This window comes from Accipiter gentilis, chromosome 14, assembly GCF_929443795.1.
Source record: "Accipiter gentilis chromosome 14, bAccGen1.1, whole genome shotgun sequence".
Lineage (NCBI taxonomy): Eukaryota > Metazoa > Chordata > Aves > Accipitriformes > Accipitridae > Astur > Astur gentilis.
Genome location: NC_064893.1, coordinates 5,555,370 through 5,581,839, shown reverse-complemented (window position 1 = coordinate 5,581,839; position 26,470 = coordinate 5,555,370). Strand labels below are relative to the sequence as shown.

The following is a 26,470-nucleotide window of genomic DNA, read 5'->3' as shown; positions in this document are numbered from 1 at the left end:
CAGATGGAGAATGATGTACCTCGACAAAATTGTAATACAAGTGTACAGGGGAAGAATGGTTTTTATCATTCTATAGGGGATGCTTTGGTAACTGTGCCTTGCGGGCTAAATTGGCTATGGTATGAGAAACCTTACATCCTAAATAGAGGAAGCACCTGGTGGGATTAAAAAGACTGAAAATCTCGCAAACCTTATCTCACTCAAACACATCAGCTGGGTTTAGGGGTGCTATTCTTGATGCGGTAGCTTGTGAAAAAATATTCAAAGAAGGGCTCAAGAGAGATGAATATAATTCACATCAAATTTGAAAATATCATTTTCCTTTCATGAGACTACTGAAAACTTGCTTTCGTCTGTAAGACAAAATTACACGTTCTGTTGCACCAGTTTTAAAGCTTCTGACTGTTTAATCGTGCAGATGAACTTTTGGCTACCTGAAAGACAAGCTGAACAAATGAGGCTGCACTGCAGTACAGGATTTCTGCCCTTGGCAGCTCTTCTAAGGGAGAATGATATTTGGCAGGTGGATGCAGCTGGAGAGTCTATTAGCCCTTCCACAGTGGGAGAGATTGGACCTCATCTCAACGTTGCAAAGAGATACCAGAGAATCTATAAAGAGGAAAGTATTTAGAAGGGCCCAGTCATGGGCAACGCTTCACCCTGAACATGCATCTCACTAGACAACAGAGAATTCAGTCATGAAACCCAAATTTGTAGGAAACCAGGCATCATGGGTTCAACAGGTTGTGGTACAGCTTGTTTAAAAGGACAGTTAAAACCTCCATTGTTATGAAGACACTCCCGAGTATCCTGAAGGCCAGAAACTACCGATTAAAGGAACAAAAAATTCATTCTTATAGCCTAAAATATTGTGATTTGCAATCTCATGAGTGGGGGGAGTGGGGGGGAGTGGACAGGACAACACACAGGGGAAAACGTACTGATTCATGATTTCTAAATTTTGGTGGAATCACCAGCACTAGCACTTCTTAAATGAAGAACAATTTTTATTTTTTTTTAATGTAAGAAAGTTCTAAGAATGTGTGTTTTGCAAAAAAGCTGACCAGATGGTTACAGCAACTCTGCCTGGCCTCATACACTACGAATTTTAAGCAAAACTGGCAGCGTGTCAGGCATATGCACCAGAGGTGTGTGCCTATATGCTAGTAGCACATATCCTTGTGTTGGATCAGCGCAGGACATAACCAACGCGTCCTGTAATGATCTACAGAGCAATAACCTAGCAGGAGATCAGATCATCTTCACATAAGCTTGGCAGTAGACCAAATCAACACCTCTATCAGCCTTTATTAACAAATACCTTTTTTTAGTTTGGTGTGCATATTTAACCCCTACTCACATAAATGACAGAACATTTGAATGGACTAATGTGATGACGTGAAGTAATCTATTGTCAGAAAGGTTAGCCATGCAGGCTGGGATAGCTAACGCTGTTCGGTTTATCTGACTTGCATCTGCAAACTTTGCAGACCGCCTCTTTGCCACCGTGTCATTTGGTGTTGTGGCAAACTTGCTATGCACATCTGCAGGCTCAGAGGTTGACACTGTGGCATTCCTGCATGATGCCTCTTCAGTTCAGGAATCCGATGAGCTCATGTGTCATTAACATGAAAGGAATGGCTCTTACAAAGGCCAGGAGACAGAAGTCCACAAAGTCTCAGCGCATTAAAGAGAAAAGGTAAAATAATTGCTAAATTAGTCGTGGAGGAGAATTCCAATATAAGGAGCAAGAAGGTTATTTTTGGCTCTTTTTCTTTTCTTATATCCATCTCTACTATGAAGAATTCTCAGAGAAACAAAGATACAATGTTGGGTCGCCTATGTGCTGCATCTTCCAATGTTGCGCTCAGCACTTATCCCACCTATTCTCTATCTAACCACACTGGCATCCCACCTGAGAACTTACTCTGGATCCCCACACACTTCTTCTGAAGGAATGGTAATGACCCACGCGACCAATTTTTGTTGTTTTCTTTTAAATCTCCTTTGAGTTCTGTTCTAAATACTGAAATGCATCTTCTCTTATATATGGTCAAAATTAATTCCAGGTTTTCAGACAGTTACTGAGTTTTTAAGTGGAATCTCCATACTTCCTCGCTTTGAAACCATAGAAACTTCTGTCAGTTAAGCTTCATTTTCAGTCCATTTTCCAAATTAAAACTGAAAGGAAACATTTAGGAGTGCTGACATGGAGCAACTGTTTGTGCAGAATTCCAGGCTGGAAACTGCTGGATGTTAAATAGTTATAGTCTACAGGGATTTATCCCTGCAGCCCCTGCAAATGTTATTGGGACTTAATAGAGGATACAGTCTACTCAGAGCCAAGGCATTTTGTTCAGGCATCAAAAGATGAAGAAGGATAGTCCATGAGTCCCTCTTTGATAATACTCTGCCTGCTTGCTATTCCTATAAAACATATGAGATTTAATTATATTTTAAAGGAAATTTGTAACACTCATTTAAGAAAGCACTAGCCTTTCTTAAGTAGCCCCAGTTGTAAGGTGTATGGAAAGTAGAACAATCCAGCAAGCCTGCTTGCAGATTGTCATAAAATACAAAAAGGGTGTTCAGAGATGTGTGAAATATATGTGGATCACCCAAGAACTGAAATTAAACAAAACAAAACAAAACAAAAGGGATGAAAACTGATTTTCAGAGAGAAAGCAACCTGGTACAACTAAACTTCCATTAGGCTTCAAATCCCGAACTGGTAATTCTCCTCAGGTGAAGATCTACAGGAGTGAGCCTTCTCTTGCCAGCCCTCCTTTAGATGTTTTTACTTTTGCTGGGCACCTGTGTTTCAGATGATGAATATGTTTATGTGAGTCAAACTCTCAGTTTATTGCTAAATTGCGCATAAATTTTCTGCTGCAAAAGGTCAGTACAATACTGACACTCCAATAAGTGCTTGCCCTACTTTTAATTTCTGGATTCACCTGCAAATGGAACACAACATTTCTGTTTCCCAGTACTAAAGAGTAACCACATGAAAATGAACTAGTGCCTACACACATCCTTCTAAATCTCTGGAGCTCATGTACCCTGAATTAGCAACTAAACCTCAAACCATTCCTGAAGCTTAATTTACCAGTAGCTGAAAAAGAATGAGATAATGCAAACCTTACTACTTCTTTATTTAATCTAATCAAATCCTTCAAGTCTTTCCCTTGTCCCTAACCTAGCTATGTTGCGTGTTCACTCACAGTGTCTTTTCAGCTTCCTTATATCCTGGCTATAGCCACCACAGAAGAACTGTCAGGAAAGGTTAAAAGACTAATTGTGTCACAGAGAAAGAAGCATGATTTTATCAGGAAAGCTGCAGGCTGCTCCGCTTTACCCAGAAAAATGAGGGGCAAAGATCTTGTAGATAAGGGAAATTCACAGCATCCCCTCAGGTTTCTCTTCAACACAATCTATCGAACAGCTACTTTCAGGAGGACTCCTTAGTTCAAGCACACCATGGCTCCAGGTAAATGCTCACACAAACAGTTACAGCTGCATTTGCACAGCACTGCATCCAAGTTAATAAGCCCCACGCCAAGGTAGCTGCATTGGCTCCTTGCACATCAGCTGAATTGTGTCAGAAGTTATTACTGCAGATACAGAACTGAGCAAATGTGGCTCTGGGAATTCCACTGTGTAGAGTCATCGCAGGCACATCAGCCTCGGTGTCATGGGATGTCTGAGCACCAGAGACCCGGAGCACAGGAAATGGAGAATTGATTTCCAGTTCTGTCTTTAAACTAGTAAGGAGATTAACAAAGTAGACAGTCTCTCTATAACAAGAAATCTGTGCTATGTGTCATTTTACCAACAACAAAGGAGTTGCATGAATGTAGTATTTTGGAAGAGGAGAGGAGGAGTAGTGTGGCCGAGTGCTGGAGTAGCCATCTCTGCTTGCAAAGCTATCAACTTCACGGACCATAATGTACCATCATCTTCCTCTGGGAGAAGCCTGGCAAAATACGGCAGCACAAACAAGACTAAGCTTCATCAGAAACCAGGCTGCTTGCAGGATTTAGCTTCTCTTGCTGGTACAATGGATAAACCACACTGGCCTGTAAGACTGTTGGCAAAGTCTCCTCCAATTCTGCCCAGTAACTACAGAGGAGATGCAGGCTGAGGTATGAACTACTGGCTAGAAGACTACAAACTTCTACATTTTGTGATTCCCAGATCCTAGACTGTGTTTTTGACTGGCAGATCTCAAAGCAGCTTACAGAGATCAGTGCCAATATTTCATTTGACAAATGAGAAAACTTAAGTGTGAACATAAAATAACTTATTTGATGTTATCCAGAAAACAAGCGGTAGAGACAGCAATAGAATCACAGTCCTCTGAGTCCCAGCACTGTTTTAGCTGCTTAGTTTATTTACATTTTTTACTTTGCTACCTCCTATAAATGATAACATAATTTTGTGAATCAGCTCTAGTTTATGATCAGCTCCTTATGGATTAACTGTCTGATGCACGTGGGTTGTTTTTTTAAGCCAGCAAAAGAGCATTTTTATCAAGAGATTTTGATTTCTCAGTCAAACCTTTTGGAAAAGCTGGTGGTGGTGAAGTTTTATACATTGCGTGATTTATGTTTGCTTTCCATAGCTTTGCCATGTGTTGAAACAAACTAGTCAAGCTACAGGGGAAAATCCATAGATTTAGTCATCTGCCAGACAAGAAGGCCATAAAAGCACAAGCCAAATGACTGCACATTTTCCTTCAATGGCTAACTACGAACACTGAAGCCACAATAACTGACTTATTCTCAGTCAAAGGAGGCACATGCTTTCTGCTCTGTCTGGGGTATTTAAGCACAAGAGAGACTGCTCATCATAAACTCACTGGTAAGCACCCAGGAATGTTTACACCACGTGATGAAGCCTGCTGCAGATATCTTTGAGCTAACTGCAAACAGGACGTTTGCAGTGCAGAGCCATGTGGACTCACCACCCCCCGGTCCAAAAGCTGTACACTTGGGTTAGCGCTGTGCTGCAATTCAGCTACTGATCCCTGCCTCTCAGGATGAGGTTCCTCAATTGAGTAAACTCAGAAATTTGTGTGCTAGAAATCAGATATGCTATTAATTGTTTGACAGTCTATTTTAGGTCTTGTTTTGCAAATCATTGAACACCTCCATGTTTTACTAATAGCACTGCAAACTGACAGCTCTGGTCCTCTCCTGGGAGCATGAAGAATGCAGTAGACCCGGACCTTTGCTTTGCTGTTCTGAAGTTCAAGAAAATTTTTTACTTTTCCTTTATGAATCTTTCCAATACAACTAAATAATTCCAGTTTCTAGTCTGTCTTTTCCAGAATGCAAGTCATAAGTCACAATGTAAAAAGCTTCCTTCAGTCAGACATGAGATACTGAATTTACAGTTCTGTATTCTTGTTATTCAATACATTTTTTTTCATAGAGGGTGGACAGGTCAGGATTTTTCTCATCCTCCATAATTTTATTGAGATTTTGAAAAATATTCCTGTCCCAAGTTGGGGCAAACTGACAAACTTGACAGTGCCCTTCTCCCTTTAAATACATTCAGATCAGATCAATTTAAATCTTTAACCTTCCCTTTTCCTGCATTTTAATGTAAGACTAAGGTAACATACTGAAATGAAGAATAATTTTCAATGGAGAAGTGGAACGTCTAACTTTCTAAATATTCCAGGGAAAGACCTACACTAAGAGAAATACCTTTTCTACCCAAAAATACCCAAAATGAATTTGGGTGATTTACTGAAAACAATTCTGCTCCGCAAGCAGTCTTTCTTTTGATGTATGAATTGTGTTTACTAATAAAAAAGGTTAGCTCGGGAATTTCTGCACCCTGCTCTGACTTTTCTTTACCTTATCAAAGCCTGAATAAATGTAGTGAGAAATAAGGAGGGGCAAAGATGACCGAGCAATACTTCATAGTGACAGCTCAGCCTTGCCATTCCAGTGTGGCTGGAACAAGAGATATGAGGACATTCATCACTCCCTGAGAGTTTTTCACCACTACAAATAAACACATGATCACTGCCCATCCTGATGCTTCCCTACAGGCCCACATGCTCAGACACAGTGTGGATTTTACCCTTTTCTCCTCTACCACATGCAAGGTGGAGACACTATAGAGATTTTCACGTGAAGCCTCCCACCTCTGGGCAAACGTAATCCACAGTGTTGCAAAAGACTAAAGGGCCTTAAGCAAGGGAAAAAACCATAAAGATGACTTCTGTAGAAACACAACAAAACAGAACACCCCTCTTTCCCTCAAACCAAACTCTCACTATGGAAGCAGTGCTAGGCACTATGAGATTCAGAGAAGGGAAAAGGAGGAAGGACTGAGAGAGACATCTCTTCTTTCAACCCGTGTGATGTCACCATTCAGGTCCTCAAAAGAACTTGAAAAAAATCCTCCAGTAAGAGACAAAAAGTCAAGAATAAGGTAAATATAGAGCAGAACCTTTTTTTAAAAAATGGTTGCTGTCGAAGCTCAGTTAGGGAGAATGGTTTTTTTCTCCTTCAATTTGGTTTGCCATCTTCCAATTCCTCCTGACCCTTAATAAATAATTAACCAGCTGTTGAGGCAGGCTCTATGTGATATAGCCATACATCAAACTTAATAGGAAAATCAAAGTTTACTTAAGTACAGAAGGCACTGAAAGATATCACAGTACAGCAGCAAGAAGGCATTTCAGTAACATACCTTTTTCACACAGTGAAAAGGTCTTATAAAATTATTTCAGCTGCATATTTATTTTAATATCATTCTTGTCCAGAAGATTTACAATAGTGCTTGAAAATTTCTCATTCAGGCATAATTTATTTAAAATAAGATATGGCTAGTAATTAAAATTTATAGTGTAATGTAACATTAAATGCTTTGGTTTTCTGTGGTGCCTTTCATCTGAGAATTTCAAAGCAGTTCAGAGCATTAGTGTACATCAAATGGATTTCAAGTTGATTACATACTAGGAAAGCTCTTCAGATGGAAACTGAGGCAAAGAGGTAATAATCTAATTTCGAAAACAACTGAATGTTGCTGGATGCCCCACTCGGGGATGCTGTATCGGATCTGATTTCCAAGAGGATGATTTTTCAGCATTTAGCATAAACAGGCTCCTTCACGATGGCTGCAAAATTGGTCTTCTAAATTCATTCCTCCTCCAAAACACAGACCCACACAACGGGCCCATTTGAGCCCAAAACTAAACTCGGAGTTTCTGACTCCCTTAATAAAACAGGTATTGGGCCGTATGTAGGTTGCCTGCCACAACAGTTGAAAAATTAAATAAATGAGTAATTCAGGGCACATATTCCCCAGCACTACTTTCAGTCAGTGAAGAGGAGTAATGGCTGTTTGCAGACCTCCTGCTTAGATGCTGTGACTACATTTCTCCACTGTTTCTATAAAGAGCCGTGGAATGTGCCTAAATCCATTCTATGAGCTGGTCAGCCTCTGAATACAACCCATTAGGTCATGAGGCAATTTGTCACCTTCTTTAAAAACACTTCAATTGAAATAAGTCATTCTCCATGTAGCAGGACGAATGGAACTTTTTTTTCTATAGATCTGTCTCGGATGGCCCTACATTACCACACTGCAATAGCTCCAGTTCCTCCTACACATCTCTGCTAGCACTTCTCATGCTTTGAAGTATCTCCATTTTCTCCCTTCTGCCTCCCCTGAGCTTTCACAGGTCTCCCTCACATCCTCAAGCTACTGAGCAAGACGATACAGCTGGTTCGCAGCCTGCACCTGTGATGGACCGGTCAGCTCGCTCGTGCTAACTGGGCAGTTGAGAGGCCAAACAACAGATAACTGCTGAACTCACCAGCACCACCGAGGCACTCTTCTGCGTACCTATGCTTCATCCAGCCACAAGTTTCGAAAAGCTTTTAGGAAATTAGTATCTTGGAGGTGTTTACCTTCCTGTCAAATAGGTCTCAAACTGATCAGAAAACTGTCTGAGGGATAGGCAGGGCAATTGCACAAGGCACAACTTCTAAGGAAACTGGGTTAAGAAAACCCGCCAAGCTCTCTGAGGAGAAAGGACAGCTGAGGTCGCAACATTCTTGGTTCTTCTTGGGTTTATTAAAACAAAAAGTGGGAAAACCAACACCCTGCATTCTTTGGCATGCTTGAGACAGATAGTGATGGCTATGTGGTTTCTCATTTACACAAAGTAAATAAAAGGGAAGGTCAGAGTTTGGCTGGGGGTATACCCACACAGCACTGCGCAGGCAAAGGGAGCTTGCTCTACCTATGTGCCAAGCTTGCCAGAGCACGTAAAAGCAATCGAGGTAGCACCAAGCCTAAAGTAATCAGCCCTGATGGGAGGCAGCATGTATTTTCTCAGCTCAGTATTGCAGTAATCACGTCAGTTGGCTTAGAGCACAGGGAAGCAACTTTGTGTCTGCATGGAGATTGGGCACGCACAACAGGCTTGCATCTGCCTGCAGAATACGATGTAGAAATACATGCAACTTTTCTGTCTGACGCTGTTCAGTAGCACAGACTAGAATACGGGGGGTATTGGAGGGCAGAAGGAAAGGTTAACTATGGGAACTGAATGAAGAAATTCCTGCCCCAATGCAGTTCTAAATAAGCATTAAGTTAATGGAGTTCATTAGGACACTGCAGCCAGGAATCAATCTGCAGCTTCTGGGGACCTGGGCCACTGGGTCTGACTATATCATCACCTTTGTGGTCTTCAGTAGGGTTCTGCACAAAAACATTTTACTCACAAGTCTGCAACTTTCTAATAAGGTTCTGCTAAATGAATGTATTACATTTCATTTAAAGAAAAACAAACAAAACACAACAGGACTTTTCTGAGACAGATACAGAATGCTAAGTATGATGAGCAAGCTGTAAACACCTCTAAGGTAACTGTGACACTGGGGTACTGCTCTCTGGCTGCATAAATGTCACAGCAAGGTCCACAAATGCCTAACTGTTAAAAAAAAACATGCTGTCATTAATTCACTATGAAAACATAGAAAAAGATGTTTCAAGTTAGCATCCCTCAGATCTCTAAACAAATATCTGTGAATGATTTTTATCTGTCTAGGCCATCTGGTCTTCTATGCAGAGACTGAGCTTCTTTTCATATTTCTGGCTGTGGTTCTACATTTACAAACACGCGATGAACTAAAAATTCCAGATGATGTGAAATTGATTGCTGGGGCGAGCCAGATAAAAGACCAGGCAAGTGATCTGGGGACAAAGAGTCTGGTGCAGATGATCATGCCATGAGTACAGTGCTGTCTCTTGAAGAAGGGTGCATTACATTATCTTAATGGCTTATTACTGGGGGCAGGACTGCTGTGAAGGAAAAGTGGCTCAGTCAGAAGACATGAAAAAGACAACTGGATTTCCACCTGACAGCAGATTGTGAACAGTGTTTTGTGAACCGAAAAGACAACAGTACTGCCAGATTAGTGACTTCAACAGTCACCGTCAGATTAAGTACTCACAGCAGGGAGCGACGGTTCATGAGAAAACACTGAGAATTGCTTTATTCTAAGAAGTAGAACTTTTTACATGATATGACAACAGCCAAATCATAACATCTGAAATTGGTAGCCACATGAACAATGAAACAGCACAGAGATTATACTCTTCAGGTTTGGTGAAAATGATACAGAAATCATCACAGAAACAAACATTCAGTTTACCATTTTGCTTAGCTAGAGCTGAGTAGGGAAATACTATCGAAGATGATAGACAAAATAAAGACCTGAGGAAAACCAGTGTATCACAGCACGATTAGACAGATCATTTTGCTACAGAAGTGAATGAGATGCAGTGAAAAGACACCAACAACTTTCTAGACTTCTTGAAAATGTACCATGAAGAAGACAGGGAGAGTAACTGGTGACCCGCACAAAGATTTGAGACTATGCAAACTCTGGAACTAGATATTTTGTTCCCAGAATTTAGAAACACATTTCCTCCATCTATTATGCACCAGGACTTTTTTTGTCTCAGGGATGATTTACCCACCCAACCTTTTATTATTTATTTGGTTTTTTTTGTGAAAAGGAGAACTACAATATTCAATCAAACCTTGGTCATTCAAATCAGAGACAGAAACCTTTTTCACCCCATTGAAAAAGTATCTTTGTATGCCCTCTAATATTGGGCATCCTGGACCTCAGTGCTGCATGGAACTGAAAGTCAGTCTAAAATCTTTCAAAGGACTGCTAGCAGGTAGGAAAGTGAGAAGCTAATGCAGCAATGAATATTACACTGCTAACTTTGCATGAGGTTGTGATAGAAATATTTAATATTCCACACTACTCTGTCTCCCAGTATATTGAGTAAAACCTGAGAAGGATTTTTTCAGTGAGTCACCCTATTTCAGTTGCCCAAACACCTGACCAAGAGCAAAGACAAGAATATTATTTCTGGGCTAAACCATATTCTTTTCACTGCAATAATATATAGCAGCTGCCACCACATTTTGCCCATTTATTTAGAGAATACTACCTTAAGTGGGGGTGTAAAAAGTATTTTAGAAGATGTTTTCAAATATCCAGGCAAAGAGCTAGACATGTTACCTAGATCAGATAGAATGGCTCATTACTGGCATGGATTAAAAGCAGCTCTTCTGGCTGAGCTTCAGGTACATCCTGTAGCATGCAGATAAAAACACGTATCGTCAAACTTCCTAGTTCTGGAGAGATAGAATTGTGTCCTTTCAGATACAGGGGGATTTTAAATAATTTTTTTACCTTTGAAAACGTGTGATAAATTGTATTTTGTGTGTTCAGCATGCACATATGTTAACTGAAGGAAAAAGTCTTATTCATGGAAGCTTTCAGAAAAGGTGTTAAATCTCAGTTTCTCCATAAATGAGAAATATTTTCCAGTCATTATGTCTCTTTCTTAACTTGGCATACATACAACTACTCTGCACTTTGATGTGCTCATTTTGGACTCAGAATGCTGTTTGTACAAAGAGCAAGGCATGAAATAAGCCATTAACAGGGGCAGAACTGTAACTTTTAGGCCAGGGGAAGAAAAGCAGAGTATTTCTCAATTCTGCCAATATGAACAAAACTTCACATCTTTGCATTTTGTTGTATTTACCTCAAACTCGCCACTGTTCGCTTAAGGAAGAGAAAATATAAAATAATTTTGAGGCCTTTTTTTTTTTTTTTTTAGCCCTTTTTCCTAATATAGCCGTGTCTGGATAGGTCTTTTATAATTGCTATCCAGAAAAAAATGTGAAGGGTAGATTCCACAAAAATGATAAGCTCCACAGCACCAAAAGGCATACAGTTCAACAAATCTGCAAATCTAAACCAATTGTGGTTGTGTGGTTTTCATGACTGGTATCAAACGTCAAGCTTTGAAAAGACTATGAATATTAATTATCTGTGACCCTGAGACTCTCAAAACTGATTCATCCATCTGCGTTAACTGATGTCTCATAACAGATTTGGGAACAGGAAAATAACCTTTATTTCTTGCATGTTAGAGGGAGGAGGCTCTGTTGGAATCATATCAATAAGTAAATCTGAGATTAGCACTGACTTTGATGAGAACAACGTTGGAGAAAGACTGAGAACTTCAGAAAATTCCATTCCTCATGAAAAAATAATGACAAGAAAGTTAGTACAGTGACCTCAGAGAAGTTAGCCTATAAAGCCTTTATGGGAAAATTGTACTCTTGAGTTTTAAAAAGCATGGTCCAAACCCTATCTTAGCTGGTTGCACAGACTTCTGAATACAGTACTCCAGAGTTACACATGAATAGCTGAGATCAGTCAACACAGCACAAAAACATTCAGAATGTCTAGATATCTACAAGCCAATCATGAAACCTATCAGGCTAACTACAAACTGCTGGTCTCAGCCAGTTATTTCCATAACAGGTTCAAGAAGTATTTCCAAGCACTTACTGGATTGCTTATCTTTCCCTTGGGTTCTGCAATCTTGCCCTATTTACACTACTTTTTGTACAAACCTCTTTGTTCATAACATTTATTTCTTTCTGCAGGCCAAGGGACTTAATTTCTCTTTCTTAAAAAAAGAAAACAAAAAATGCCCAAAGCCCAAATAACGTTCTGTACGCAAGAAGCCTGTACAGATATGTGTAGTTGGAAAAATATTATCCTGAGAGTCTAACTTCTGCTGATTTCTGAGTTAAATGCTAACTGCTATAGAAAATCATATTAGCTCTCTTTCTGCCGTTCTGTATGGCCAGGATACTTCTAAAATTCTGCATCCTCCATGCTGAAATCTCTCAATGAACAGAAGAACAAAATGAGGGGATCAAACAAAATGTATACTTTTTGCAGCAGAATTTATTACATAAGAAAACTGCAGCTGTACTGTTCACGATGACAGTATTTATAACAGATAAGAGTCAGGGCCTATTTCAAATACTGCTGAGATAACATGGCAACACCATTTCTGGAGAAAGAGGCCTGCGTCCAGTTTGCTCACAGTGTGGGCAGAATGAAGTTGGGTTTGCACCTGCCTAAGCAGTCCTATGCCCTGAAATCAAAATGCATCTTCACAAATACAGCCTCCTTAATCAAAAGTTTACCCACGCTGCCTGTTAAGCCGAACAAAGGACGGACTGTATTTCTTCTTGAAAACTAGGAAGCCACTGCATAATCTCTAATGAACAGGACTGCAGTGGGAGATGCACAAGCTCTAAGAACTAAGCCGCTCTCTTCCTGCTAATGTCAGTAGAGAAATACTTTAATGCAAAGATCACTGTTAGCATAATGCTCCACTGCTGGAAGTGATAATACAAAAAAACCCAATTCAGAGACTATGCTAGTCCCAGCAACATCCCTTTTTTCCCACTGCAACCTTAATAGAGATGATGGTACAACCATATAGTTGTTCTTGACCTCCTGTCCACTGTAAGCCAAAGCAAAGGAGGACCTGTTTACAAGAATAGAGGGGCATGTACTATTTGCAATTTAAAAGGGTCCTAAACTACCTTCCATTTTAAAAAAGGATCTCCGAGAGGAGTCAGCGAGATTGGTTAGACAAAGAAAAACATCATAGGAACGAACCCATGTGGCATTATTTCTTTGACACAATGAAATCCCACAAGGGATCAAATGACACCCAGGGCTCGCAGCTCATGCTTTGCTGAACTACATCTGAATCTATCAAAGGGAAAACAACTCCCAAAGACAGACAGATCTGGAGGCAGATAGAAAAATGAGGAGATCACAATATGCCTTCAGAATTTTTGATAAAGAAACAAGATCAGCAGTTTGTCTGTTTGCACACATACTTGGTAAGGTAAAGTACCTGCTCGCTCTGCTGGCCTTGACACACACAAGCAGGGACACTCTGTCAGGGGCAAAAAGGGAAACTGCTTTCACTGGGCCTTTTTTAAGGCCTGTAGTAGGTACAGAGCAGCAGCGTGGCTCTTGGAGAACACTGTATAGCTTCCAAGCACAATGCTGCTTAGTGTACAGAAAGACCACACCTGCTATTAGAAAGGGAGCAAGAAAAGGAGGCCTGGATTAAGCAGAGCTCTTCTCCCTCTCCTTTTCACATTCACACAGAAGTACACAAACATCAAGTCTCAAGTATTGCGAGCAGGACATTTTAGTAGTAGCATCTCATCACAACTCCTTTTTCAGAGCCCACTGTTGTATTTACACTTACTCCCTCTCTTCCTTCTCCCAGCCTACTTTCCACTTCTTCCTAACAGAAGCAATGGTATTTGTATGTAGTCTAGTCTCAACTGGCAGCTTTTGTGTTTTGCATTTCCATTTCTGTAGTGCTCTAAAAGGATGGTTCAATTCTGCATAAAATGTTCTTACCATTCCAGGTGATTTTCAACAAAGGCAGACATGGGGCTGATCTGTACAGTGTAAGTGTCATTGGCTGAATACTCAAACAGCCCGTAATAGGGATTGAAGAGCTCCTGAGACAGAAGGAAGAAGAATTCTCGGGAGGGGCCACTGTAGTCCAGCCTGGAAAGGACAAAGTAAAAAAGATAAAATGAGGCTCATTCCCATTTGAGTGAATTTCCTGGGTTTTGCCTACATCGGCTGCTGTCTAACACCTACCCCTTGTGCAGTCAAGTGTTTCTGACATGGTGTATCACTCCTCTCAAAACTTGATTCTGAGCCCTGAACAAGTCATGACGCTGAAACTTCACCAGCATCTAGGTTGATCTGGGAGGAATCGTAACTCGGACACATCCCTTAAGTAGTTTTTCTTCCTTTGTTCCAAAGGTTTAGTAAATTGGAGGTACAAAGCTCAGCCTTGCCTTAGCTGGCTGGCTAGCAGGAGGGCTAGTTTTTTAGTGAGTGGGTTTGAACTGCCTATGAACACTGGGGTTCACAGACCAGACAGCCCAGACTGAAGTAGAAATCGCTCTTACTCTCCTACATTGAGATGTAACCAAAGATACAATCTAGCCCCAGGGATGCTTTCTTAGATACAGGTATAACCTAATGTCAATACTGAACATGACCAAATCCCAACAGAACCGTCTCTCTTAAGACAGAATGGTGATTCCTCAGTTGTTCCGTCCAAGCTCTTCTACTTTTCTGATACTTTCAAATACATGTGGTACACCTTAAGCTGTGCTTTGCTGTTGTATGATTTTGCTCTGTAGAGAGCCACCTTTTAAACTTTTTTTAAAAACTCAACTGCTAAATCAAGCTGTGTATAATTATCTCAACTTGAAAAAAACCCCCTAAAACAAAACCAAAAAGCTTCATGAATGCATTAAACCCAACTGTGATGGATTTATTAAAAACAGATCATCCTCTAATAATGGTAGGTAGGTTTTTCAATCTAAAATAAATCTACATGTAGCAATATGAACAAATGATTGGTAGCCATATATCATGTGTGCCGAAAGGTTTTCTGAGGTGGGCACTATTCCTGCTACTTAACAAATGTAAAGTAAATGGAAAACTCTGCAGCTGAATCAGGATGCTCTGTATTATGTTTGAAGTTATGGAAGCATAACCACAAGGCGTTGAATGATTGATTTGTGCAACTAGAAAGACGATAAAGGGCAGGCTGGCCCATCCTCCTCTGTTTTACATCTGGAGATTCAGTACTCTTCTCTTTTGAGCAGCTTTAGCTCTAGGATTATGTGGTGAGACTAAAGCCACAACAGCAAAAGGGGGTGGTAATAAGCCCACATGAACCACTAGTGCTAACCATGTAACAGATCTGGTTCAATGGACATTAAAATACTGGGCTAAGCCTGATGATGCCTGGAGTAAAGAACTACAAACAACACCTGCCTATATTCAAAAACCTCCAAGGAGAGACTAGGTATTGCATTTCTGGGCAACACATTAACTCATCATAAAGCCTTCATAGTTCATTTTCAATGTCATTTTAGCTTTGAAACACGTGGGAAGCTGTGCCCATACAGCATCACATGGCCATACAGCATCAACTCTTCTTTTCAGTAGGGAACTGGTGTCTTGGAGTCCCTCCAGCAGAACCTATATTAGCATTAAACAGTAGAAGCCCTGGGGGAATGTATCTTCAGATGTAAATGAATCAGTGAAGAATGAATGAATTTGCAAATCAAATTGGTTTGTAATTTCTCCTGAGGATACCGTGCCACACACAGTAAAAAGTTATTAGAGATGGGGAGAAAACATGACTTTGGCCAGTGTTAGCATACTAGAACACTATTCCAAAAATGCAAACTGAGGTACGCTGCATGTTTATGCTTGCAAGACAGAGGCAAAACCAGCTGTGAAAGACAACCTCTGTTAAATAATACTGAATCCATGGACTATAAAAAGTAATAGTTAAGAAAACCCCTGATACTCAGGTCACTGATTGACTCTCTTTGAGATTGGTGACTTCTCTTTTCCACTGGACCTAACACGTCCCCAGAAAAACTCAGTTTGGCAGAAGCTCTTCACTTGACATGCCAACTCAGAGATGATAGTGTCAGCAGTTGTTGGACATGCAGACATGCTGAGAGCTGATCCAGAGCCTTACTGTTCTGGTACCTTTGGAACTGAAACCCTATCCATATGTTGGTTTTTGGTTGTTTTTTTTTTGGTTGGTTTTTTTTAAAGAAACTTTATATGCAAAGCTATTGAAATACGATTTCAAGCCTTCGTTTTATGGAACACTGGAAATATGCACAATGGTCTTTTCATTATAAAAGCATGTGGATTACACCTCAATTACAATGTAGCTCTTGAGGTGAGCCAGGGTGGCTTTGAAAGGTTCTGTTTAGATTTGGAAACAAAAGGTCGGGGGCTGGCTTTAATCAGACAAGAATGGCTCATGGATTTGTAAGGCTGGCAGAAAGTCTCTTGAGAAAAGGCCTTCTTGAGAGACTTCTATAGCTTCCAGCTTCCAGCTGGGTGAATTAAACTGTAAGGACTGAATAGCAGCAGTCATGTTTCTCACTTCAGCCAGAGACAAGAAGTCCACATATGGATAACAAATGATCATTAGATGGCATGCAAAGCAAAAATTTTTGAAGCAAAACCAGATCCATTTTGAAGAGTTAGAGTAACAAAAGGGTAAAGGTCTGGTCTCCAATTGTAGCCCTTTGACTGATTCAGTGTGTAAACATGGGCCTGTAGTTCAGTTTTGCCCTCCAGCCAGTCAAAACACTTAGGGCAACAAGATGACATTAGATTTAACCACTTAAATTATCACTTTGAGACATCTAGATGGAAGGTGCTACAGGAAAATTAAGCTTTATGGTTACTGTTATTTTTAACAAATGCTTGAGCTGATTAAAATGAATCACTTACTCAGAGGTAAAACAAAACCAAAGAAACATTACATAACAAGAGAGGCTCAGCCTTAGTCAACTCTTTGTTTTGCTACATAACAGCCACTTCACAACTGATAGCATTCAGTGGTTCCCTACCCTTCCTCGCCAACAAACGTGACGTAGAGTTTGTTCCGCTGGAGCTCCTTGCGTGAATATGCCATTACCTGGTTGAAGGTGCCTTCCAGCAAGTGGTCACGTCGTATAATTAACCTGCAAAGGGAGGCAGAAATAGAGATCTAATGATTGAGTCTTGTGTGAGGCTGTGAGGATGAAAGTAAACAAGAGCTGATAAAAAGAGACATTAATTCTCAGAGAAGTTAATAAAGTTGCATCCACTGCTGCAGATGCTACTTGACCATTATGGGTTTTGAGTGAGTTTCACTGGGCTTTTCTGTATGCCTCAAAGCTGAATTTCTTCACAATGCTGTGATTAGATTCAAAGTGTTGCTCTACTTAAGACTCTCTATTACACCCTCTATGTATAAATTTGTATGGTAGAGTGGGCTGTGAGTTTCCTGTGTAGATGAAGTCACAGCTTTCTGGGATTGGCCCTAAACTCTTCCTGGATTTAATCCAGTGAATATCCATGGAATTACTGCTTCTGCAGCAGGGTAAGCAAAGAGAGTATCAGCCTCCGTTTATACAACACACCTCTCGCTCCCCTGCCAGCCTCTGAAACAACTTAATGAATAGTACATTTAAACACCACCTGTGCAAGAAATCCTTCTTGTTCATATGTTCATGGACATCTTAAGACAGACCTTCTAAAATGTATTTCCTGAATGCCTTGGACCCACTTAGTAGGACAGCAAAACGAATAACCAACGGCTAGGACTCCCCATCTCTGTGAGAATATTTTGATGACAACGTTTGCCTGCTTGGCTTCATACTTTTTTTTTCCACAACAGATGTGATTTGGTAGGAAGCCAACCTTATGTATAAATTCAACCAGATGCCCAGGAAATATCTTAGAAACATATAGTCCTTTGGCCAAGTTGGATAACTAGATTGAGCACAAGCAGGTACAGACTTAAAAGCCAACTAACAAGATTTCTGGAAAGCAAACTCCACAACCAAGTGACAGATAACCCCAAAATACATGAAGAGAGGCAGAAATCTCTCTAGTTCAAATCCAGGAGGGCTGCCCACACAAAGAGCTACTGAAAGTTAAACCTGCATGTACAGGCTAACTTCTGTAGGGTCATACTGGGGTCCTGAGTTATACTGATATGTAGATCCAAAGGATTTGGAGTCACTCCATCATTACAATGACATAGCTGTTAATAATCTCTGGTGGACAATTGCCTGAATGGATGATTTTCCTACTAGCAAATTATAGGCAGGAATAAGAACATCCCTTTTAAATAGGTAGGGAATGGGAGTGTAAGAATATGAATCTATAAGAACTAAAACTTCCCACACAAAAGCCTCTTGAAGATCACTTTTTTGCAGGATATGCCAAGATCTTATCTCACCCTGACGGTTCATGTACAAAATGCAATCTCTGGTGTGTTTCCCACTCCCTATCAGTGTCTTCATTCATGGATAATGATAAAAGACAAGCTACACCATGTTAGACTGAGTGACTTGTCATAATACTCACTTAATTTTACCTGGACCTTGCCCATACCCTTTGGCTTCAAGTTTTCGATAGAAATTGCGCAGCTTGGCTTCAAAGTCCCTCCTGTATGGAGAAGGTGCTCTTGCACTTGCTCGCTGCAGTCCTGGCGGGAAAATGAAGAGCATCCTAAAGTGTAAGAGGCTTTAAATTCTTCCAAATCATGCAGCTGATGTTTCCAGACAGAACTGGCTAACAAATGCATTAGGAACTTTTTACAGGTATACAATGCACTCGGTATTATTATTGTTCTACCTGGCATTAATGGAGTTGTAGGTTCCTATAATTCAGTGATTGCAATGACTTCCAGGGGCTGTATCTTCTTCACTAAAAGAATTGTTAAGCTTGCCTTATGTGTGCCTTTGTGTTGCCTCAGCCTTTAACTGTGATTGACCTGAATGGAAATTCAAGGATCAGAAAGGCATGAGAAAGACTGACATGCATAACTCCCACTCACAGTCATTGGTATTTAGGTTTTCTTTCCCTTCTGCACTTTTAAGAGATCTGTCTCCTCTGCATTGTATAGGAGATCTCCTTACTTGGCAGGATTAAACCTTTGGAGCTCAAAGCAGCGCTTCTCACTGGAGCCTAGCACCCTAGCCAAGCTGGGAATCAGGTTTCCCTGTGTTAATCTGACTGTATATTAAACACTTCCAGCTATCAACACAAAACCCCTTTGTGGCATCAAGAAGGATTTCTGTCAGCAAGAAATACTACATTTTCCTATTATGATTCACACATACAGCAGATTTTTAGCAATTTGGGACCTGCTTTGTTTTGAAGTCTGCATTCTCAAAGTAGCTGATTAGTCCTTTTGTATAAAAAACTGCCATGCCATAAAGGGTCAAAGAATGGATCCATGAAATCCCATTTCCCTATCTCATTACAGAAGACAATAAAAACAAGCCCTTTTATGAGAAATCTGGCAGAAAATCCTCCACAGAAAGGAAAAAAAAAAAAAAAATCACATTTAGTAGGAGCACAAAGTATCGTGGTGGCCAGGAGGGAAGGACATTTCCAATTGCCTCTGCTGGTAAAACAGAAAGGCATATTTACATGCAGTGCAAAGAGAATCCCTTGTGATGTTTCTTTCCTTCTGTTAGACCTTTTTTCCCCCCAGGACAGAAGAGAATGGGTGTTCCCATGGGCTATGTAACCAGTGGCAGTAATAAGCAAGCAGACAGTATGTTGCTGGAAATAAGCATTTGCCCTTGTGTTTTCACAAGAACAGAAAGACCAGTGCAGTTCTTTTAACATTCTCTTAAGTCATGTTCTCACCAAATACTTGTTTAGGACCTGTCCTGATGTAGAAGAGGGGAACTGTATTAACAATTGTGTAAAAACTCATTAATGAAAAGAAGACATTCTGACAAAACACTGTCCTCCTATAGACAAGGGTTCAGCACTTAACTTCTTCACATCAAAAAGCCTTCCAATTTTCCACAGCCACCTCTGAGAGTCGAATGTCTCTTGTCCATTAATTTTGTTTGAAACCAGATCATTTAAATGAATGTTTAAAAAGCTCAGCCAATAATGGATTTCTTCAGATCACATTTCTGTCAATTCTCTCAAAATGGCCACTGGACACAGCCATGCAGTGAGACTGCGGCAGGAGTTGTATATCTTGGCAAAAGGGAGACATTAGCTCCTCAAATTTCTATAGCATAAACAATAACTACAGAGACATACCACAGCTGGAAATAACCTTCTCAGACAGCATGTCTTTCTGGAAAATATGTTTCCCGTCAAACCTAAGTTAACGGGCTCAACACGGGAGGTCAGACTAGATGATCAAGATGGTCTCCTCAGGTCTTAAAATAGATGAGTCTTGGGAAGAAGAGAAGTCTTTGGAACACCGAGTGAAGAAGGCTGAACTTTACAGGAGTACTGGAAGTATTGCAATACACCTTTGATTTGGAAGCTGCTCTTCGCTCCTGTCACATAGTATGATTGTGCTTCCACGTCAGTGAGTTATGTTTGGAACGCACCATTCTCTTACCCTAATCCTTTCCAACTACATAAAAAGCAGAAAAATACCTTCTTCTATATGGGCAATTTCCGATCTCTGTTTCAGCTACTGTTAACATTTCAACAGATAAATAACAGCAATGGCAACTGATCCAGCAAAAAAGCAGCTGGGGTCAGATTTGGATTGGGCACTGGAATTAGCAGGCTGACAGCTGATGCTGGCTCTGAATCTGCCCCTTTGTATTTATTAGGAGAAAAAACCACAAATGCAAGATTTTGTATTATTCTCCCTATCCCCTTACCTGGAGAATTTTGGGGTGATGAACAGGGTGAGCAGCGAGGAGAGAAACTGTAACCAGGATGGAAGGCAGCCTGCAGTGGTATGTAGGACATAATATCCTCTTCAAAAAGGCTGCATAGAAAAAGTGATAGAGAGAGGTTTGGTTCACATTCGTCACACAACAGAATGTAAATATGCAGTATGGTGCATGTCTGCTGTGGTCATAAGTTTGGGTACATCTCTGAACTCATGAATTCATAAAATCCACAGGTTTCCCAAATCAGGCGTGGTCACCAGTAACAAAGAAGAACAAAAGGAATTTCATTAGATGTTTCATGCTAACACAGTGGCTTGATCTACTGATAGAGAACAAAGATCTGAGGCTATGTACCAAACAGGGACAACTTCAACACATTAGCAGTGAGAAGAAAAGCTACACACACCTGTCTCCCAGGTTGTTTTCCTTAGGTCATACATTTTCATATAGCTCAACAATTTGACCATTTGGATTAAGTTGATGGGAATAAATTTTAAACTTCTTGCATTAGGCAGTGCTATATAGCATACCAAAACCACCTGGGTAAAGCAACATTTTCCCTGTAAGACCAAGGCAATAAAATAAGCCCTTATTTGTGCTAAACAAAAGTAGCTAGGACCTAAAGACCAAGCTCCCTAGTCCCAGTAAAAACTGAAGCCTTATCTACATACCCAAACAATGCTCATTGCACTGTACACTGAGGTTTCATTAGCATGATGTGGCTTTGTGTGTATGGGCAGTACTGCTGCGGTAAAACTAGCAATTTCATGAGCAGTTACATTATTTACTTGTACTGAGAAAGATAAGGTTTTTCCGTTTCAAAAAAAAAAAAAAAAAAAAAGAACAAGAATTTTGCCATTAAAAGGAAACATTTTGACCTGATTCTTTGTTATCTGCTACTTGATGGTAACAGCTGTATTAATTGAGCTGGCTGGGGATAGAGTTTACTGCAATGATGGAGGCTGCCTTCCAGGAAGTAAGAGTTGACAGATATACCCTGGCTGACTTATTTTGGGTGACTATCAGTAACAATGAATCCTATTCTAATTACAAATGACCTGGAAGATTTAACAAAATCTTTTCAATTATGCTGCAAAAGAGCCAGCCAGCTTCTCTGGTACCATAAGTAATGACATTATGCTTTTGATCAAATCAATTACCTCAGCAGAATTACTAAATCTGCATCACAGGACAACTTTTCAAGCCCATGTGTACCCTCTGTCCGAATGTAATGGATCTTCTCCCTGAAACGTAAATGATATTATTGAGAAGAAAGGAAAGAAAAAAAAGAAGAAAATATGCCATTATCAAGGCGTGAACTACACATAGAGTTGTTATTCTTTGGTACTTTGCCAGTTACTGTTTCTCTCCTTACAAAAATGGCAAACATCTTAACTGCCTGATTAATTTTCTAATCTCGATAACAAACTTGCTAAAAAGAACCTATTTATATCACTCAGTTTCCTGATTCAAAAGCAAGAGATTTTACACCATATTTTAGAAAACAGAATGATTCTTAGTCCTCCAAGCTCATGTGTAGTGCTATAGCTAAGGTCACTGACAGGCAGATTTTTTGTTTAAGGCTACAACTAATATACCATCTTTCATTAACAGAATTTCACATAATACCACTTCCTTTACCTCTGTCAGTTCTATCTGGCAAATAACACTAACATATATTTGATATTAATTGATCACACAGAGCTTATACAGTACATGTGTAAAATCATATATTTTGTTGTTTAAATGAATGCTAATAAGGACTAGGAAACATAGGATAGGATCTTATCAGCAGATTAGGGCCATGGAAGATACAGATCTATACCTCAATCTGTCAGTGTGTTTCTAAAGCATTGCAGCGTCTAAGAATATTTATTCTAGTATCACGTCAAAGGACTCTACCTCAAGTCAAGGATGTGCTTTAGTACCTTGCTGGTGGGGCTGCAATGTATTGCAGAATCAAGCCCTGCAAAAAACATCATTTGTCTCCCATTTGTTTGCTTAATACCTGCTGTATGAGCATTAGGCGGTAGCCTGGGATCACTCCTGACCTAAGCTATAATCAAAGCAATGACCTGCAGGCGAAGGGCTCAATATCCTGTTACAAATCTCATTACACACTGGCTAAGCTGTCTAGTCCCTATCACTAGTCAATTTTGTTCTCTGCTCGAAAGGAGATAAAAGCATCATCTGTTCCCTGAGAAATGAGAATTCAAATTACAGCTGAGAAAAAAAAAAATAGTCTGGAATAATTTGATGGTGAAGATAAAAAAATCTCAGTTACAGAAATGTATGTCTTGAATACTGGGAGCGTTTTTCATTTTGTCTCCCTCATTTTATTTGAATGTATTAATTCCACCAGGAAGGAAGTCTAATCCTTATACCCAAAGAACTCTTTGTCTGGCCCTCCACAGGTAAATGATGAGTCAGGCTATCAGCAGAAACTGCACTGCAAAAACTTGAAAGTCCTTCCCTTGCTCTTCCTTCCCTCCTTCGCCTGTCAAGCAACTGCGGTTTTTATTGCACAGTACAAACTAAATTCTTGGTAAAACTCTTAGGTAGTGCACACTGGCATTGCTGAGACTGACTAACACCAGCTTAGGTTCTTGGCCAAAACAATTAATATAACCTTTGGAATTAGAATGAGTTTAAATTGTACCAGCTTTTGGTTCTGTTTTTTCTTTTTTTTAAACCTAATAGGAAAGAAATGGGCATAAGAAAAAGAAAGATACAATTTAATTATTTTGGAAAGGACTACCATTAAGTCATAAGTGAGAAAGATTAAAGACAGCAGTACAATCTACTTCATAATGTTCCTATTTCTTTATAAAATCTAGGGTGACTATGTCCATGGCATGAGTGTAAATCCAATCATGAGGTAAAATCCTCGTTCTGCTGAAGTTACTGGGGTTTTGCTGCTGACTTCCATCCAAACACATTTTAACCCTATCTTCTGAAAAGCAAACTGATAATTGTAGGTGAAGACAGTGTTTCTGCTACTGAGTAATACTTAGAATGGAAATTAGATATGTCGCTATTTGCCCATAGTTATTTTGGTTCTTCTTACTTCCTGGGTGTCTGTGGAAAATAACCATAGTAACTACATAGATTCTGGTGGTCCACATGTACTGTTCAATGGTGACAGTTCCGTATGGGGCCCAAGTTCATCTTTTGTACTACAGTTACTAGAATCTGTTTTTCCCTACTACAAGAAGTCCTTCCTGGAACTGGGTTTCAGCAGTCTGGAAAAAAGCAGTACCTGAGTGCATGGTTTCTGGCCAAGCTGGGCTGACGCTCCTGCAGCATCTCAAAAATGTTGGGTTGGCGTAGAAATGCAACAATCTTGTCATTGTAAGCTGGAAAAGGAAAAAAAAAACCCCAAAACAGAGGCTTTATTTACCATTGAAGGGGCCTGGTCACATCATCGTGACTGTGTAGGGGCACACTGATTGCACTGCTAGTGAGCCACAGCGCAACATGAGGCAGTGCATGTGGTTGATGAGAAGTTCTGAAAAGCATCTTTGTGAGCACTGCTTTGAAAAGAAAAGAGAAACTTGGCTTACCCAGAGGTAATGTTTCGTGATGGTGCTGGTTTCGAATAGCTGTTACGAGACTATTGCCTGGTCTGGCCAACAGAGTAACTCCTCTGTTTCGAGAGACTTCGGAGGCCTACAATATCAGAGGAAAGGCAAAGAATGATCAAAACTGACCATCAGTAGCACATCAGTCAGCAGAACAGTTTCTCATCATTACTTCTGTGATCTTCAGAATGGTCCGTGATGCTGACTGACTGAAGGACAGAAAGCCTGCATGAAAATTACAGCTTTATAACTCAGCCAACTTAAAAAAGGCAGGTAATTCTGTGCTTCAAAATGGAGGGACACCATTATGCACAGCTATCACATCTCTGATGCTGCAGTGAAGGCACCAGAATCCAGAAGTAAACACAAATTAATAAAGGTATTGTGTTTATCTAGGTATATCTAGGTCTCTGGTTCAATGAAAATAAGATCTCTAATATCATACAGTCTCTTGTTCTAGCATAACTGCATTTACTTCAAGGTTTTTACAGCAAGGTTAATTCAGAAAAAGAAAAAACCCACAACGCTGCAACTTGTTCGCTTAGCATTGTTGAAGGGAAATTTAATACTGGAAATAATATGAGGAAGGTATATCTATGTAGCTCACAGGACAGAAAAGGGCTATATCATCAGAAAAGGGGGTTGCCTAACTTGCACAACCAGAAATAGAAGTTGAATTGTATACACTGAAAAAAGAACATAATCCAAAGAGCTGATAAAAAGAGTAGCAAGAAGGAAATTTATCACTACTACTTAACTGAGGGGTTTAAAGAATGCCACTGTCCTAAACACAGTGTCTAGTGAAGGGAATCTTGTCGGGAAGGCAGATACATTAGAAGGTGGGAAAACACTTAGGTATGAGGATATTAAAAGCCATACAATGAGGTCTGGCAATTTGTCTTCAGTAAGTCATTACTTGCTGGGTAACTCTTCGGGGACTTGTGCAAGCTGAGGGGAACCCAACTCTGTCTCATATGTGTTCCTCCAGAATATGGCCACTGTGAAGCCAACAGAGGAGCATGGCTACAAAATCAGTGTGAGGATGGCCTGTATCAGGACAGGATGCGTTAGGAATTCCAATTGCCATTCTACTGGGCTAATAGCTGCTCCTTTCTCACTGCACAAATTGTAGTACTTGGCAACCGCTTCAGGAAGAAACTGCCCCTACTCCAATATTTTAAATGCTTAGCTCTGCATCCAAGCAAATGGTGCCAACCCATTTTCAGCGGTACGGCCAAATGCCAGGTCTTCCAACTGCATATAAATGAAAATTGAGAAGCTAAACGTGACTGGCAAGTTGCCTTTGGAGCACATAAAGCATAAAATGTTTATATGTAACAAGATACCAGTCAATGCACTTGATACGTGTCAATACACAGGTTAACCAATGAAAATTCTTAATGATTCTAATTAAACATACTGTGATTGAAAACACAAAACTTCTGTGAAAGTACATGGTGAATGTTTTGCTCCATCATTCAATTATGATTTCACTCGCACCCATTTTATATTGGTATGCATCTGCTGACTACAAAAGAGTCATCCCACTGTCAGGGAGAACAGTCAAGCCCGCAGTATTTAACGGACTGATGTGCTAACCTTGGTCCAACCCTTCTCAGCTTTAAAAACAAGAAGAACTTTCAAGCCGGTCATACGCAATTCACTTAGTCCTCCTGTGCTGTGCTAAATCTTCTGCCGTTGTCTCTTCCTCATACCCCCATGGGCCAACCGACACTGCAAGTTCAGCTCGAGCTTCGGCAGCTTTCACCCTGTGACTCAGGCATCCACCCTGCCGGGCACCAGGTGGCCTTTATGGCATTCACCCTATGCTACGGAAGAAGGAGGAAGCTTAGGTGCAAGAGGTGCCCCGTAATCCATTGCCACTCTGGGCATGAAGCCCTTCTGGGAAGAGCTCTTTCTTGGGCTATCTGTGGGCAGCATAGTCAAGATCACACACTGGCCTGCAATCGGCTGTATTAGCGAGGATGTGTGGGATGGTGCTAAGGCACTGTGTTGTGCTCAGCTTCTCCATTTCCAGGGAGCTCTGGAAATCGGGTGAGGAGGCCTCTTCCTCAGCTCCTTGTAGAACAGACTTGCACGGGAGTGCGGATGGTGGGTGAGCCTGTTTTTAAGGGTGGTCCCTGACTCATCCTTGACAAAGACAAATCCCTACACTCTTGTTGCTACACATAGATTTACTGACCAGAAGATA

At 40.4% G+C, this 26,470-nt stretch overlaps 1 protein-coding gene across 6 annotated transcripts in view; it reads right to left on the bottom strand.

Annotated features, from left to right (window-relative positions):
• Window positions 1–26,470, bottom strand: part of HECW1 (HECT, C2 and WW domain containing E3 ubiquitin protein ligase 1) — a 281,480-nt gene that overhangs the window by 20,919 nt on the left and 234,091 nt on the right. For 5 of the 6 annotated variants that reach the window (XM_049816120.1, XM_049816121.1, XM_049816119.1 and 2 more), the window contains 7 exons: window positions 24,241–24,346; window positions 23,937–24,033; window positions 21,838–21,921; window positions 20,663–20,772; window positions 18,378–18,498; window positions 16,871–16,984; window positions 13,815–13,967 (listed from right to left, as the gene is read on the bottom strand). In XM_049816120.1, coding sequence (XP_049672077.1) covers window positions 13,815–13,967; window positions 16,871–16,984; window positions 18,378–18,498; window positions 20,663–20,772; window positions 21,838–21,921; window positions 23,937–24,033; window positions 24,241–24,346 — 785 coding nt within the window. The remainder of the gene's footprint in view (window positions 1–13,814; window positions 13,968–16,870; window positions 16,985–18,377; window positions 18,499–20,662; window positions 20,773–21,837; window positions 21,922–23,936; window positions 24,034–24,240; window positions 24,347–26,470) is intronic. The other variant, XR_007508055.1, reaches the window with a different exon arrangement.